The sequence below is a fragment of the Bos indicus x Bos taurus genome, chromosome 22 (assembly GCF_003369695.1).
Source record: "Bos indicus x Bos taurus breed Angus x Brahman F1 hybrid chromosome 22, Bos_hybrid_MaternalHap_v2.0, whole genome shotgun sequence".
Taxonomy (NCBI): Eukaryota; Metazoa; Chordata; class Mammalia; order Artiodactyla; family Bovidae; genus Bos; species Bos indicus x Bos taurus.
In genome coordinates, this window is record NC_040097.1 from 2424933 (window position 1) to 2440090 (window position 15158).

Genomic DNA, 15158 nt, shown 5'->3' on the forward strand with positions numbered 1-15158 from the left:
CGGCAGGGACGCCGGAGATGAGGAGGGCACGCGGGGAGGAAGAGCCGCGGCAGGAAGCACATGGAGGTGGGAACGGCTTGCGCCCAGACGCCCCCGCCTGTTGTCTCTGTGCTTGAGGACCATGCCCACCTTGGGCATGTCCTTTGCCTCACCCACCACCGCTGGGCAGCTGTGTGGCCACTGCAGACATGTTTGCCCCCCGGTCCCCGGTCGTGGGCACAACATGAGCCCTGCGGAGCCTGCTTGTCGGCAGCTCCTCCCGTCTGGGTCGTGTCTGTGTGTGTGTCTGGGAGGATGGTCCGCGGGGCCTGCCAGCGCCCTCCCAGGATGTGGTATGCACGTTTTCCTGGTGGTCTGGACAGATGACTTTGTTCTCAAAGGGGTTGCCGGGGGGCTGGAAAACGGGTTTTGGGATTAAAGAACAGAGGTGCCTCCATTCAGCAAGGTTTATGGTCGTTCGTTCAGTCTTTCCCTCCATGTCATCCTGCCTGGACCCCGGTCTCCTCTTCATCCTTGTTCCACGCACATGTTCATCTCGTCCATGAGCACTCACTCATTCTTTGCATCACTTGTCTGTCCACAAACGTGTCTTCTGTGGTGCGTTTGTAAGCTCCAGGCGTGTTCTGTTAACCTCGGCTGGTGAGACGGGAGATGGGTGCCTGGGTGAGGAGTGTGGTCTCTGCGGCCAGACGGCCAGGGTTCAAGCCCTGGCTCTGCCACTTTCTACTTGTAGGATCCAGGACCAGTCGTTTAATCTCTCTAAGACTCAAGTTTCTTCACCTGTGAAAAGAGAAACAGCATCCACCTCCAAGGGTCACTGTGCTGCTTAGATGAGTCTGTGTAAACAACTTGCTAGAGTTTGATGTCATACTAATGATTCAACAAATGTGTTATACTGAGGCAGCCTGTATAGGTAGTGAGCTCCCCATCACTGGAGGTATGTAAGCCAGAGTGGGACAGGACTGAGTGGTGCCGAGTCCAGAGGACTTTAGACAGGCTGGTGACCTCTGTGGGGGCACCCCTGTGCTTTTCTGTTGGCCTGTTGTGCCCTGTCCTTTGAGGACTGGCGCGGGCCCTGGGGAAGAGTGTTCCAGGTGGGCCGGGCTTTGGGAAGATGGGAGTCTTGGCTCTGCGGCCCACTCTGCGGGGGTGAGGAGAGGGCTGGGCACTCCAGGCTCTGTTCTTGTTGCCACGTGCAGGCCGTGGGACTTTGGTCCGGTCACATCCCCTCAGTGAGACCTACTTCCTTAGCTGGGAAGGAGTGTTCAGGGTCATGGAAGGGCATTTCCTCTAAGCCAGCGGTCTGCACCCTTTTCCGCACCAGGGACTGGCTTTGTGGAGACAGGGTTTCCACGGGGAGGAGGGGGACGGCTCGGGCGGTAACGCGAGTGATGGGGAACGGCAGCGGAGTGGTGCCCGCTTGCCTATGGCGCACCTTCTGCTGCGTGGCCTGGCTTCTAACAGCCCGCAGACCAGTGTGGTTGGGGGCCCCTTCTCTAAATCACCGGATCCCTAGTGAGCCGTGCAGTCAGTGGCGTCTGCTGTCGTCCCTCAGCATGCTTCCTCCCAGGCTCCGGAGCAGGGTGGGGACTTGGGACGGGGGAGCTCCTGACCCACGACATTTCTGGGGTCCTGAGAAAGTGTCAGTCCAGCCTGTAAATCAGAAGTCTCTATCTCGCAGAGCCAAGCCTTTCTTGGAAACTGTGGGTCCAGAATCCCCTTTTCTTCTCCCTCATCCCCACCAACCAGGCTTGGCTCGGCTTATACACCAGTCGGCTCACCTGGGACTTTGGGAGCATTTTTTTTCTGGTGGCTCAGAAAATAAAGAATCCACCGGCGATGCAGGAGACATGGTTTCGATCCCTGAGTCAGGAAGATCCCCTGGAGACGGGAAAGGCTACCCACTGCAGTATTCTGGCCTGGACAATCCCATGGACCGAGGAGCCTGGTGGGCTACAGTCTATGGGGTCGCAGAGTCAGACACGGCCGAGTGACTAACACACACATGCCCCACAGCCCGGTACCCCTCCTCTCCACCTTGTCCCCGTCCTGCTTGTAGGATCAGCTCTGATCTCAGTGTCCCCCAGAGCAACCCTGACATTCCAGCCCCCGAGCAGGTGGTGCTTCTGAGACCGTGCCGCCTTCCTCCCCAGTGTCTCCACCCGCCTGTCCCCTCTCCCCTGCCAGCTCGGGGGGCCCCCACGCGGCTAGGCCACCTGGGCTCAGCACAGAATAGGTGCTGGTTGAGGTGTGTCCAGGGAATGAAGGAATCAGCAAGGACTGCTGCGTCTCCGCGGCCGGGTGGGGTCGGCAGGCGCTGTCCTCCGCGCGTGCTTAGCTCCCGCCTGTGGGACGTCTGCGTTGATCACCGCTCTGAGTCCCCTCGGCCGCCCCCCCCGGGGCTGCTTCTCCCTCCTTTACGGGCGTCTCCCCACTGCCTGCTCCCACCAGGCGTCCGTCCTAGGCCTCTTCTGTGCCTGTCCTGTCCCCGAGCTGACCTTAGCATCCACCAGTCCCAGCTTCACTAAGACCCGTTCTGTGAACTCCAAGGCAGGACCCCGGCTGGCCCTTGACCCTCAAACTCAGTGTCACCTCCAGGGCTCCCAGCCTTCCTCTGTGAGCCTGCTCCCCTCAGCTGGCCCCATCCTCAGCTGCCCAGCTGCTTGGCCAAGAAGCTTTGGCAAGACCCCTTGGCTTCTTTTTTCTTCTCTCCTTCATCTCATTCATCATAGATCTGTTGCTTTGACTTTCACATTGTTTTCAGAACGTGACTGCGTCTCCTCACCTCCGTGGATGGCAGCCTCAGCCCCTTCATCTCCTATTCTATGAACCTCTCATTCCTGGAGTGTTCACTCTCCACCAGGGGCCCCTGTTACAAACAAGTCAGTCCACTCTCCTCCTCTGCTGGAACCCTCGATGGCTCCCGCCTCCCCCCGCGTCTCCTGATCACCTCTTCCCACACCACACCATCTGGACCCTACCCTGAACCTGCCCCCTCTGCCTGGGATGTGTGTTTGGCTCGTCCTGGGTCTCTTCAGATGATTGCTCAAGTGCCCTCTGCCCTGATGACCCTTCGTGCCCCATACTCCTGGTCTCCTCCATCCCACTGTTTCTTCCATAAGACTCCAGACCACCCTCCCTCTTAGGTCTGTCTGTGGGGCATCCTCTTCTGAGTGTGCCCCATGGCAGGGCTCCTGTCTGTCTAGTTCACCGGTGCCCTGGGGCCAAGCACAGTGCTGCTGGCACCAGGCAAGTGCTCCATAAATCTTTGTTGAATGGGTGGTGGCACAGAGCCTGCTGCTGTCTGGCAGGCGAGCACCTTGAGGGCGGGACTGGTTGGCTGCTGCCGTCCCCAGGACCACCCCGCAGCCCCTGACGGCCTGGCCCTCCCCGCAGACATCAACGAGTGCGTGACAGACCTGCACACGTGCAGCCGCCGCGAGCACTGCGTGAACACGGTGGGCTCCTTCCACTGCTACAAGGCTCTGACCTGCGAGCCGGGCTACAGGCTCGAGGATGGCGAGTGTACAGGTGAGGAGGGCTGGCTGCAGGCCCTGCCCCGCCCCTCACCCTGCCCCGCCGCCCCGCCCCCTCACCCTGCCCCGCCCCTCCCCTCACCCCGCCCCTCACACGTCCAGCCCCGCCCACTTACCCTGCCCTGCCCCAACCCCTTAGCTTGCTCTGCCCCGCCCCTTACCCTGCTCTGCCCCGCCCCTCACCATGCTCCGCCCCACCCTTCACCCTGTCCCGCCCCTTCGCCTCGCGCCCCGCCCCCTCACCCTGCCCTCACCCCTTACCCTGCTCTGCCCCACCCCTCACCCTGCCCCCGCCCCCTCACCCTGCTCCGCCCAGCCCCTCGCCAAGCTCCGCTCCACCCCCTCACCCTTCTCGCCGCCCCCCCCCCCCCCGGCTCCCCCACGGGCCGCTCAGAGCTTGCTCCCTCAAGAAAGTTCCAAGCTCCAGGGTTTCTGGCCCGTTAAGAGACCCCACAGACGATGGTGTTTGGGGGCAGAGGTGGCCTCCAAACTGGTGGCGGGGGGGAGGGGCGAGGTAAACGTGTCTGGGTCATGTTAGTCTTTTCATGCCTCCGTTCCCACAGAAGGGTCGTTTCTGTCCTTTTTAACCAGAAGATTCTAACCTCAGAAGAGAGAAGTTCTGCTGAGCCATTTCAACAGCTGCTTCCCCGGCTTCGTTTATGGGCCCGGCAGGGTTCTGGGTGGTGGGGGTGCTGCGGGGGCGTGTTTCTCTGTCTGGTCTGTTGACCAGGGAGGCAGGGGCTCACAGGCACACCAGGATGGCAGGGCTAAGGCTGGGTTTTGCTTTAGTTGGGGGTTCAAAGAGGCCAGCCCCCTGTGGGGGTGATGCCGAGGCAGGGACCTACAGAATGTAGAGCCCCTGGGAAGGGTGCCAGCCCTTAGGGGAGAGGGGAGGAGGGGGCCTTGGTGCAAGGAGCAGAGGGCAGTCTTGGCTGGCGGCACACTGCCAGTGCAAGGAGGCTGCTGGGTTGGCAGGCCCAGGCAGGCAAGGGCTTGGGAGTCTGTTTCACGCATGATCGGTGACAGTTTATTTAAATGTCCAGAAGAATGTCACCCAGGAGGTGAGACCCAGAGCAGTGCTCCATTGTTGCAAGCTCAGAAAATTTTGATGGGAACCAACTCTGAGGTTGGGCATCAGCTCAGGGAAGTGGCTGAACACACTCTGTGCCAGGCCCTGAGCTGGGCTCAGAGCAGGGGTGAAATGAGCTGAGAGGAGAGGAGCCCAGACCCCTTATTGCACACCTGTGTACACCCACGCACGCCCAGGGCACACGCACACCAATGGCGAGCCCCCTTTAGAGAACCCTGACCCCTGGGGAGCGGTCCTGGCTCCCTGGACACCCAGCACCCCTGGCCGTCTGCTCCCAGGGCATCCTCCTTAGACCAGAGTGGCCAGGCAGAGGCTGTGTCCTCAGGCTTCTGGGGGTCGTTGGAGGGGGTCCTCGAACCCAGCATGGGCCCCCTAGAGACAGGACTGCTGTGGAAACCAGAGGGGGTGGACGGATGGACAACAGACAGACACACGAGGTGGGCCTGGCCGTCAGGAGGCTGATGAAGTCTCGGCCGTCCCACGAGCCCCGCGTGTCGCCTTTTGACTCTGTCCTCGGCTTCCTCATCTGGGGAAAGAGCCCGACGTGCCTGTTGCGGGGTTGGGGGGACACAGGCCGGCACTTTGTAAACTGTGGGTCTGGCAGCGGGGGCGGGATGGGGCGGGGCGGGGGTGGGCCGTGACCCGCTGGGGCCGCATGGCAGGTGGGGACAGTGGAGACACGCAGGTCTGGCGGCTCCATCCTTGGAAGCTCCAAGCCCAGTGGCCCAGGAGCAGCGCTGAACTGTGCCTGTGCCTCAGCTTCCCCCATGCGGGAGGGGGCTCGTCTTGGCCCCGGCCCTGGGTTCCCACGCGCACTGAGTAAAGACGTACATCTCAGAGTGCGCGGCAGTGAGAGGGGTGACATCACCATCACTGCTGCACGGGCCACGGCGGTGCCCCACAATGCAGGAGACCTTTGTAACATCAAGGTTGTGGCAGGGGTGTGCGGGTGCGTGCCCGCCAGCCGCTGACCCCCGGCCCTGTCTCTGTGGCAGATGTGGACGAGTGTGAGCTGGGCACGCACAACTGCCAGGCGGGCGCCGTGTGCCACAACACCAAGGGCTCCTTTTACTGCCAGGCTCGGCAGCGCTGCCTGGAAGGCTTCCTGCAGGACCCCGAGGGCAACTGCGTGGGTGAGCGGGGTCTGCCCGGCTGTGTCTGTGGCCCGGGGTGGGGGGGGTGTGGTCTTCAGGGAGGGTGCTTGGGGGAATGGGCTCTGAGGGCTTTAGAGATCGGGGCGGCCTGGGTGGCTGCCCTTCCCTCCCCCAGCCTCCGTGTTCCCTGTCAATGTCAGTGCCTGGGCCCCGGAGGCCTTTGCAGACAGAAGCTCCCATTACCCTGAGCTGTCTGATCATGGCTGAGTTGCTTCTTCTCTAGTCTGTTTCCCCCATCTGTGGGACTGGGCTGGATGAAGGTGCATCACATCTGTTTTGACCTGGTCAACAGTGCCCAGCTTCTGGGAGGGAACACCCTTGGGTCCTGGGACACAGGCACTGGGGGGGTCTGACCTTCCGGCCCTGACCTGGGCTGGCCTGGGGCCCCAGGAGGGGCTGCACCCGGCTCCCTGTCACCTGCACCCCCTCCACAGACATCAATGAGTGCACATCTCTCTCCGAGCCGTGTCGGCCCGGCTTCAGCTGCATCAACACGGTGGGCTCCTACACGTGCCAGCGGAATCCGGTGATCTGTGGGCGCGGCTACCACGCCAGCCAGGACGGGACCAAGTGTGTGGGTGAGGCCTGCCGCTCCCCCCACAGCCTCCGCCCTCCTGGGGGCCCTGGGCGTGGCAGCTTCTGCAGGGGGTAGAGCTCGGGCCTCAGCGTGCCCTGCTGGCCTCCCCCTGCAGACGTGAACGAGTGTGAGACGGGTGTGCACCGCTGCGGCGAGGGCCAGGTGTGCCACAACCTCCCCGGCTCCTACCGCTGCGACTGCAAGCCTGGCTTCCAGCGGGACGCCTTCGGCCGCACCTGCATTGGTAGGTGGGGCTGGTGGCTGGGACGTGCCCCCAGCAGTGCCCGCCTGCCCCAGGCCCCAGCCAGCCTTGCTCTGACCACCTGCCTGGCCCTCTCTGGGCGTGTCTGCCCAGCTGAGGCTCCCCTCACGGTTCCTGTTGCCCTCGTTTCTTGCTTTTCGGCTGTGTCTGTCCGTGCGTCCCTCCGTCTCCCTACAGTGCCCCGGCTGCTTCCTGCTCTGATCCTTCCTCCCCCTCGCTCCTTTGGGTCCCTGGGTCCCTCCTCTGCCCGGGGTTGGGGTGGGGGCTGGCATCCAGGCCCCTCTGCCCTCCTGAGCCCCCGCACCTGCCGCCTGCAGATGTGAACGAGTGCTGGACGTCACCCACACGTCTCTGCCAGCACACGTGCGAGAACACGCTGGGCTCCTACCGCTGTTCCTGCGCCTCCGGCTTCCTGCTGGCGGCCGACGGCAAGCACTGTGAAGGTATGGCGGCCCCCCACCCACCCTCGGCTGCCCGCCGCTTCCTGCAGGAACCCCCGTCTCAGAGCGGGGGCCGGCTGTGCTGTCTGCACGCCCAGAGGTGGGAGTTTCCCCGTGTGCAGGGCTGGCAGCCCAGCTTCTGCCCCTTGGTAGGCTCTGGTCCCGGTCACCACTGCGGTGCCCTGGGGTCTGGGGAGGGAGCCAAGTGAGCGAGACAGGAGACAGGCCCGCGGCCCCGCAGCACCCCACTGATGCCACCCGGCCATGTGCTGTGCAAGCGGACCAGTCACGGTTTTCCAGATCCCAGCATCCCAGATATTTATCACGCATAAATCCTGCTGGGTTTTACATGTTCCTGGTAGGTTTAAACTTAAAAGAACACGCTACGGGGTGCCCCGGGGCTGACAGAGAGGACCTGTGAGGGGCTGTCCCAGGTCTGCTGGGACTGGGGTAGGGGAGGCGGAGGTCCCAGGCTGCTCAGTGCAGGGGGAGGGGTCGAGGGGGTGAAGGGGTTGTGGGGTCTCCAGCCTCCCCTAGCTGGCGCCGTCTCTCCCGGCACCTTCCCCAGAGGTGTCCTCCTTCCTTCCCTACTGGGGAGGTGAGTTTGCTGAGACCCGCAGGCAGGCCAGGCCCCTCCGTCTGATTGCCTGGCCTGGCTAAAGAGCCGGCCTCCCTGGGACAAGTCCAGCCCAGGGGCAGCGGAGCGTCGCCAGGCTTGGCTCCGTCGCACGGCACTCGGATGGGCTCCCCAGACAGACCCTGTGGCTGCCGTTCAGTCACTGGTGCTCCCGTCACCATTGAGCCCCTCCGCCGGGCCAGGTGGGCACAGAGCTCTGGGGCCGGGCCATTCTGCCTTCACCCACCCCTCGTCCCTACCTCGCCCACTTCTCGGGCTGCACGGTAGACGCGAGGTAGGAACCAGCGTGGCCTCGGAGCCTGGTAGAGGAGACCAGGCACTTATGCATTCGTTAGTGCCTTTAGTCATTCCGTGTGAAAGCGGTGTGTGCGGAGAGGCCGTGAGCGTCACGGGTCAGGCGGCGGCCCCAAGGGCGTGTGCGATGTCAGCCCCACCCCACGGCGGCTCACCCTGCTCATACCCCAGCACCCCATGCTCATGCACAGGGCCACCCTCAGCTGCTCTGTACCTCATCAGCTCCAGAGGGTGGGGGTGTTTGTCTGTCTTGTTTGGGGCCGTGTCTACAAGCTGGGCACAGACCCGGCGCTTGTCAGAGCTCAGCAGGTCTCGGCTGGATGAACGAGAGACAAGTCCCTTCCTGCACAGAGCTCGGGGTCCAGCCAGTGCTCCCCTCACTGTCCTCCACTCGCTCCCTCCCCGTCCGCCGCAGACCGGCTCTTGCTTCTCCCCCAGCCCCGTGAAGGGGGTTGAGGGCAGGTCCCTGTCAGCACCTCAGGTGACATTCTCAGAGCCACCTGCCCAAGCTGCCATGGACCTGCATTGGACCAGCATCTAGTTCCCCACGGGGGATCTACGCACCACTGTGGTGCCTCCTCCAGGCAGCAGGCCAGCATTCCACCACTCCCGCCTCTGCCTCGCCACATGTCCCCGGCTGACCCCTTGCCTTTTTCTGGACCTCGGGTTCCCCATCAGCCCCAGGCGGAGGCTGGACCCGATGGTCTCTCGAGAGAAGGCTCCACATGAGCGAGACCTCGGTCCCGGCTCTGGTCTGGGCGGGCTCCTCCGTGACCTTCGGCCGGTCTGTGCGCAGATGTGAACGAGTGTGAGGCCCAGCGCTGCAGCCAGGAGTGCGCCAACATCTACGGCTCCTACCAGTGCTACTGCCGGCAGGGCTACCAGCTGGCCGAGGACGGGCACACCTGCACAGGTACCTATCTCCCCTGGCCCGCCCGGGGCCCCCACCCGGAGGCACTGCCCCGTGTGCCAGGCTCGAGAGCCCCCGCCGCGGTGAGGGGATGCTCCGGACACACAGAGGCCTCAGCGTCGGAGCGGCGGTCCCATCCCTGCCGTGCGGATTCCTGGCACCTGGACAGGGGCTCCCCAAGTCTGACTTCAGGCGCCTTCCCTGCAAAGCAGAGATGATGGTCGTGACCTCAGCGGGGTGAAGGTTTAAGTTACATAGTTGACCTTGAACCCTGCAGGGCTCAGGGCCTCCCCGCCCCTGGAGTCACGTGTAACTTTACAGCTCGCCCTCTGTATCCGTGGTTCCACATGTGTTACTGGCCCGAGGGTGGATCCCACAGTAATTATTGAAAAAGGTCCCTATGCATGTGGATGCACGCAGTCCAAACCCGTGTCGTCAGGGGTCAGCTGTGCCTCATCCAGGCCACGTCTGGTACCTGATGGGCCCTCAGCCGGCCGCAGCAAGCCCGGAGCGGCCCGGGCATGTGGGCCCGGTGTGGCCACGGGCGGCTCTGTCCTCTCTCAGTCCCGTTGTCCTCATCTGTGAGAAGGGCCCCCAGGCTCCCTGGCCGGGGCAGGGACGGGGTGACCGGGGGTTCCTGAGGGCTGACCCTCTCTCTGGCAGACATTGACGAGTGCGCCCAGGGTGCTAGCATCCTCTGTACCTTCCGCTGCATCAATGTGCCGGGGAGCTACCAGTGCACGTGCCCGGAGCGCGGCTACACCATGACGGCCAACGGCAGGTCCTGCAAGGGTGAGTGCGGAGTCCGCGCCGGCGGGGCCTTGGGCAGCCCCCGAGCAGGCGCAGGAAGCCTTTCACAGCCTGCCGTGTGCCCGGAGCCATGACACCGAGCACGTGAGCCCAGAACGGCCAATGCCGCTGGTGGCCAGGTTCACCGGGGACCCACGCCTGGGATGAGGAACGTGGCGGTTTTTCTGCTGCTTGACCCAGCTTAGAGTCTTGGAGGCTTGGACTCCACTCTGGGCCCTGTCCTGTGAGTGGGACAGGGATCCTGGGGAGCGGTCCCGAAGGTGGGAGACCTCCCCAGAGAGGATCCCACAGAAGAGGAACCCCAGGGCTGGCCAGGGCTTCCTGGCTGCAGAGTTCTTACTGATACTACTGTTTTAATATTCAGTTCAGTTCAGTCGCTCAGTCGTGTCTGACTCTTTGTGACCCCATGAACCGCAACATGCCAGGCCTCCCTGACCATCACCAACTCCTAAAGTCCACCCAAACCCATTTCCATCGAGTTGGTGATGCCATCCAACCATCTCGTCCTCTGTCATCCCCTTCTCTTCCTGCCCGCAATCTTCCCCAGCATCAGGGTCTTTTCCAATGAGTCAGCTCTTCGCATCAGGTGGCCAAAGTACTGGAGTTTCAGTTTCAACATCAGTCCTTCCAATGAACCCCTAGGACTGATCTCCTTTAGGATGGACTGGTTGGATCTCCTTGCAGTCCAAGGGACTCTCAAGAGTCTTTTCCAACACCACAGTTCAAAACCATCAATGCTTTAGCGCTCAGCTTTCTTTAGAGTCCAAATCTCACATTCATATGTGACCACTGGAAAAACCATAGCCTTGACTAGACGGACCTTTGCTGACAAAGTAATGTCTCTTTTCAATATGCTGTCTAGGTTGGTCATAACTTTCCTTCCAAAGAGTAAGCGTCTTTTAATTTCATGGCTGCAATCACCATCTGCAGTGATTTTTGGAGCCCCCCCCCTGCCCCCGCAAAAAAAGTCAGCCACTGTTTCCACTGTTTTCCCATCTATTTGCCATGAAGTGATGGGACCAGATGCCATGATGTTAGTTTTCTGCATGTTGATCTTTAAGCCAGCTTTTTCACTCTCCTTTTTCACTTTCATCAAGAGTCTCTTTAGTTCTTCTTCACTTTCTGCCATAAGGGTGGGGTCATCTCTGTATCTGAGGTTATTGATATTTCTCCCAGCAACCTTGATTCCAGCTTGTGCCTCTTCCAGCCCAGCGTTTCTCATGATGTACTCTGCATAGAAGTTAAATAAGCAGGGTGACAATATACAGCCTTGACATACTCCTTTTCCTATTTGGAACCAGTCTGTTGTTCCATGTCCAGTTCTAACTGTTGCTTCCTGACCTGCATACAGGTTTCTCAAGAGGCAGGTCAGGTGGTCTGGTATTCCCATCTCTTTCAGAATTTTCCACAGTTTATTACTAATTTTAATTAAAAAAAAATAACCAGTCTAGATTCTGTAAAAGGCGAGGATCCCACCCGCTCTAAACAGCCAGGTGGGAATGATGACTTCATGTGCCTAGAGCGTGGTTTCACTCTGGAGGCTGAGGCCGTGTCTGCCTGATGGCGGAACCCAGAGGGGCGTCTCAAAGCTCAGACGCTGCAGTGACTTTGGCTCTTGAAGGTGCTTTAGGCTGGACACCTGTGTCCGTTCAGATTGTCTCCCCCTGAGCCTTCCTCCCCGGTGCCAGCCCCACAGCAGAGGCTCCGGGCCCTGACTGCTGTCCAGAGTGGATGAGGTGGGGACGTGTGAGCTGTGCACCCACAGGACCAGCTGCTCCGAGACCCAGGCCCCCAGGGCGGGCTGGGGGTGCTGGGACGAGGGTGTCCAGACCGGGGCCCCCGTAAACCCGTCCATCACCCTCTGTTCCCCACAGACCTGGACGAGTGCGCGCTGGGCACCCACAACTGCTCCGAGGCTGAGACCTGCCATAACATCCAGGGTGGCTTCCGCTGCCTGCGCTTCGACTGCCCTCCGAACTACGTCCGAGTCTCTGAAACGTGAGTCGTCCCCCTGCCCCAGCCTTGGGCCCGGGCACCCTGCACCAGTCCCGCGCTGCCCAGGGCAGAGGCCAGGTGGCCAGTGCGCCTGCCTTCGCCACCTCCTGGTCTTCCCGGGCCCCCTGTCCGGGGTGTGGTCTGACTGACCATAAATGGTGCAAAAAAAAGCACCTTGCAGGAAGTTTGGAGCAGAGAGAATGAAAGAAAGAAGACTCTCACACACACATAAAAAAAAACCTCCATCTCTCTCTCAAACATGCACACGCTCATTTTCTGTTGTGTAACGAGTTTTTCCCAACACGTAGCATCTTAACAAATATGACAAGTAGTTACCGTCCTCCCCGGTGTTTGGAGGGTCATGACCAAGGAGCAGCTGAGCTGGGTGGTTCTGCTCCGGGCCCCGTGGGGCCACGTCCACTGAAGGCTTGCCTGGGCTTCAGGATCCCGCTGCCCACTCATGGCTCTGGGAGGGAGGCCCCAGCGCCTCACCACCTCGGCCTCTCGGTGGGGCCGGAGCTCCCCAGCCCGGGTCACTGAGAAGGCAGTGACCTCAGTGATGGGTCACAGTGATGGAGACCCTCGTCCGAGCCCCCCCAGCCCGCCCTGGGGGCCTGGGTCTCGGAGCAGACGGTCCTTTGTGACCCAGGCTACTCTTAAAACCGCCGTATCGTCACTTCTACCACTGGCCGCACAGTCCAGCGCTGTGGTGAGGGTGGGCAGGGGTCACCTGGGAGGTGACCCACACTCTGTGACTGCGGGAAGGGGCGTGGGGGCTGTCTCACAGGCTGGTGACCACATTCTCTCGTGATGCTTCTTGGCATTTTGCCGTTTTTCCTGTCTTCTTACTAAAGAAGACAGGGCTTCCTTGGTGGCTCAGATGGTAAAGCGTCTGCCTGCAATGCAGGAGACCCAGGTTCGATCCCTGGGTCAGGAAGATCCCCTGGAGAAGGAAATGGCCACCCACTCCAGCATTCTTGCCTGGAGAATCCCATGGTCAGAGGAGCCTGATAGGTTACAACCCATGGGGTCACAAAGAGTTGGACATGACTAAGCGACTTCACTTTCACTTTTTTTACTAAACACACGTTTCCATAAGTGCTTGCCAGAGTGTCCGGCATCCGTCCTCTGCACGGTGCTGCCACGCGGACGTGCTCGGGTGTTCCGAGCTTGCTTTCTCTGCTTTGCAGCCTCTTTTGCCTCTGCGCGCACGGCCCACCTCGGGCGGCCCTTCCTGGCACGTACGCGCCCGCAGTGCGCGGTTTACTCCTGGCTGCCCTACTGACCCTGTGCCGTGCTCTCTAATACACAGTGCTGGGCGGCTCAGTGTGCAAGTGTGGTGGGGTGTTTACATGAGTGTGTCGAGTGGCCAGTGGCCTCCCTTCCCTGGGTCTCAGCTGCTCTGCCTGCCACACGGGTGATGGTAGCGCCAACCCCAGGGAGGGTGAGAACACGTGATGAGCGAGAACAGGTCATGAGTTTACACAGGGCGTGACGTGGCCTGGTCCTGCCTGCTGTGATCTCCCCGTTTGGGAACTCTGCTCAGAGCATCCTCTAGAACTGCGGAGCCCTGGTGCCCCTGGTGGAAGCACTGAGCTTCAAGACGGGGGTTTAGTGATGGAGGAGATAGAGTCTCATTGCGCCAGGAAGAGACCAGATTATTGCTGAGCTTGGAAATCGAGTCAGGGGTCCCATGGGGTTTGGTGGTCACCCTGTAGTGTGGCTGGGCTCCCCGGCCTCCTCTGGGGCAGGCGTGACTCAGAGCTCTCTGATACTCGGAGAGGGACAAGGGCAGGCCATCAGTGGGGGAAACGGCTCAGAAGGAGAGTCAATTACGGGAGAAAAGGGAATCTGAGAAACGATTAGAGTAATAGAAACACCATGGCCAGGGAATCCATGCAAATAGTGTGGGAAGGAAAAAAACTAGGGGTAGGGAGGTAAGAATGAAGGCAGACAGGAAGGAGCGCGGGGACCAGACGCTGTGGGCACTGTGCCGCGCGCTGCCTGGGTTATAACTTCACCAATGACACCGTGTGGCTGTTAACCCATCCTGCAGACGGGAAAGCTGAGGTCCGACGGGGGTCAGGTGACCCAGCTCAGGCTGCTGGGGGCTGCCGAGGGCGGAGCTGCGGGTGGAGGCTGGGTGGGAGCTGCGAGCAGGAGCCTCCCTCGGTTGACGCCCCCGCGTGCGCCCCGCAGGAAATGCGAGCGCGCCCTGTGCCACGACTTCCTGGAGTGCCAGAACGCGCCCGCGCGCATCACGCACTACCGGCTCAACTTCCAGACCGGGCTGCTGGTGCCCGCGCACATCTTCCGCATCAGCCCGGTGCCCGCCTTCGCCGGCGACACCATCGCGCTGACCATCACCAGGGGCAACGAGGAGGGCTACTTCGGCACGCGCCGCCTGAACGCCTACACGGGCGTGGTCTTCCTGCAGCGCGCCGTGCGCGAGCCGCGCGACTTCGCGCTGGACGTGGAGATGAAGCTCTGGCGGCAGGGCTCCGTCACCACCTTCCTGGCCAAGATGCACATTTTCTTCACCGCCTTTGCCCTGTGAGGCGGCGCCCACCGTGGACAGCGCGTGGAGCCCGGGTTCCCCCGCTGGTCCGGCGCCCTGGCCGCGCACCCGCCTCCACGCTCCCGCCGGCCGCGTGGGGGACTGGCGCTGTGGCCGGTTTCCTCCGACCCTGTAAATTAACTTAATTTTGCTGACTTCCTTCCTCGCGTTCTGGCCTCTCCTGGGCCGGGGACGGAGCTGTGAGGGCAGTTACAGGCCATCGCTGGTGCCCCGTGGAAGGGGTCGGAGGATCGGAGGCTGGACATGGCGACCAAGACCGGAAAGAGCGACCAGTCGGAGCTTTGGACTCAACGATGATACTCTGTTTCATGTTACACTGTGATTAGCTCTTTACTTTTTTTTTAAGATCATTTTTGTGTTTTTGTTTAATTATAAAAGTAGCACATGTATATTGCAAATATATATATATTCAAATAGTTCCAAAAGGTTATAAAGTAAAAAAGTGAAAAAAGAAAACCTGCTTCCTTTTGTGAAGTGCTTGGGATGGTGTTCCCCAGTGTCTGCGGTCCCCAGCCTGCCCTCGCCTCTCGTTGGAAGGATGGCAGCGGGAACACGCCCACTCCTGCCTCTGCTTCTCTTCCTGCCCCGTTGCCTGGTCCCCCCTTTCCTTCTCCCAGTGTGGCCCTCACCTGGCTTGTCACCTTGGACATCACCCAGGAACCGGACATCTGTGTATAGTATTGGGACTTCCCCGGTGGTGATGGTGGTAAAGAGCCTGCCTGCCTGTGCAGGAGATGTAAGAGATGTGGGTTTGACCCCTGGTTCAGGAAGATCCCCTGGAGGAGGGCATGGCAGCCCACTCCAGTATTTTTGCCTGGAGAATGCCATGGACAGAGGAGCCTGGCAGGCTGCAGTCCATGGGGTCGCCCAGAGTT

At 61.1% G+C, this 15158-nt stretch overlaps 1 protein-coding gene and 1 non-coding gene across 3 annotated transcripts in view; both read left to right on the plus strand.

The window, feature by feature from the left end:
* Positions 1–14739, plus strand: part of FBLN2 (fibulin 2) — a 67931-nt gene extending 53192 nt beyond the window's left edge. For both annotated transcript variants that reach the window (XM_027522767.1, XM_027522768.1), the window contains 9 exons: positions 3397–3531; positions 5622–5759; positions 6215–6358; positions 6473–6601; positions 6937–7062; positions 8787–8903; positions 9564–9692; positions 11585–11708; positions 13905–14739. In XM_027522767.1, the coding sequence (XP_027378568.1) occupies positions 3397–3531; positions 5622–5759; positions 6215–6358; positions 6473–6601; positions 6937–7062; positions 8787–8903; positions 9564–9692; positions 11585–11708; positions 13905–14262 (1400 nt within the window). In that variant the 3' untranslated portion in view covers positions 14263–14739. The remainder of the gene's footprint in view (positions 1–3396; positions 3532–5621; positions 5760–6214; positions 6359–6472; positions 6602–6936; positions 7063–8786; positions 8904–9563; positions 9693–11584; positions 11709–13904) is intronic.
* On the plus strand, positions 12571–12642 carry TRNAC-GCA. Its single transcript has one exon. It is a non-coding gene; the product is annotated as a tRNA-Cys (tRNA).
* Positions 14740–15158: the final 419 nt, after the last annotated feature.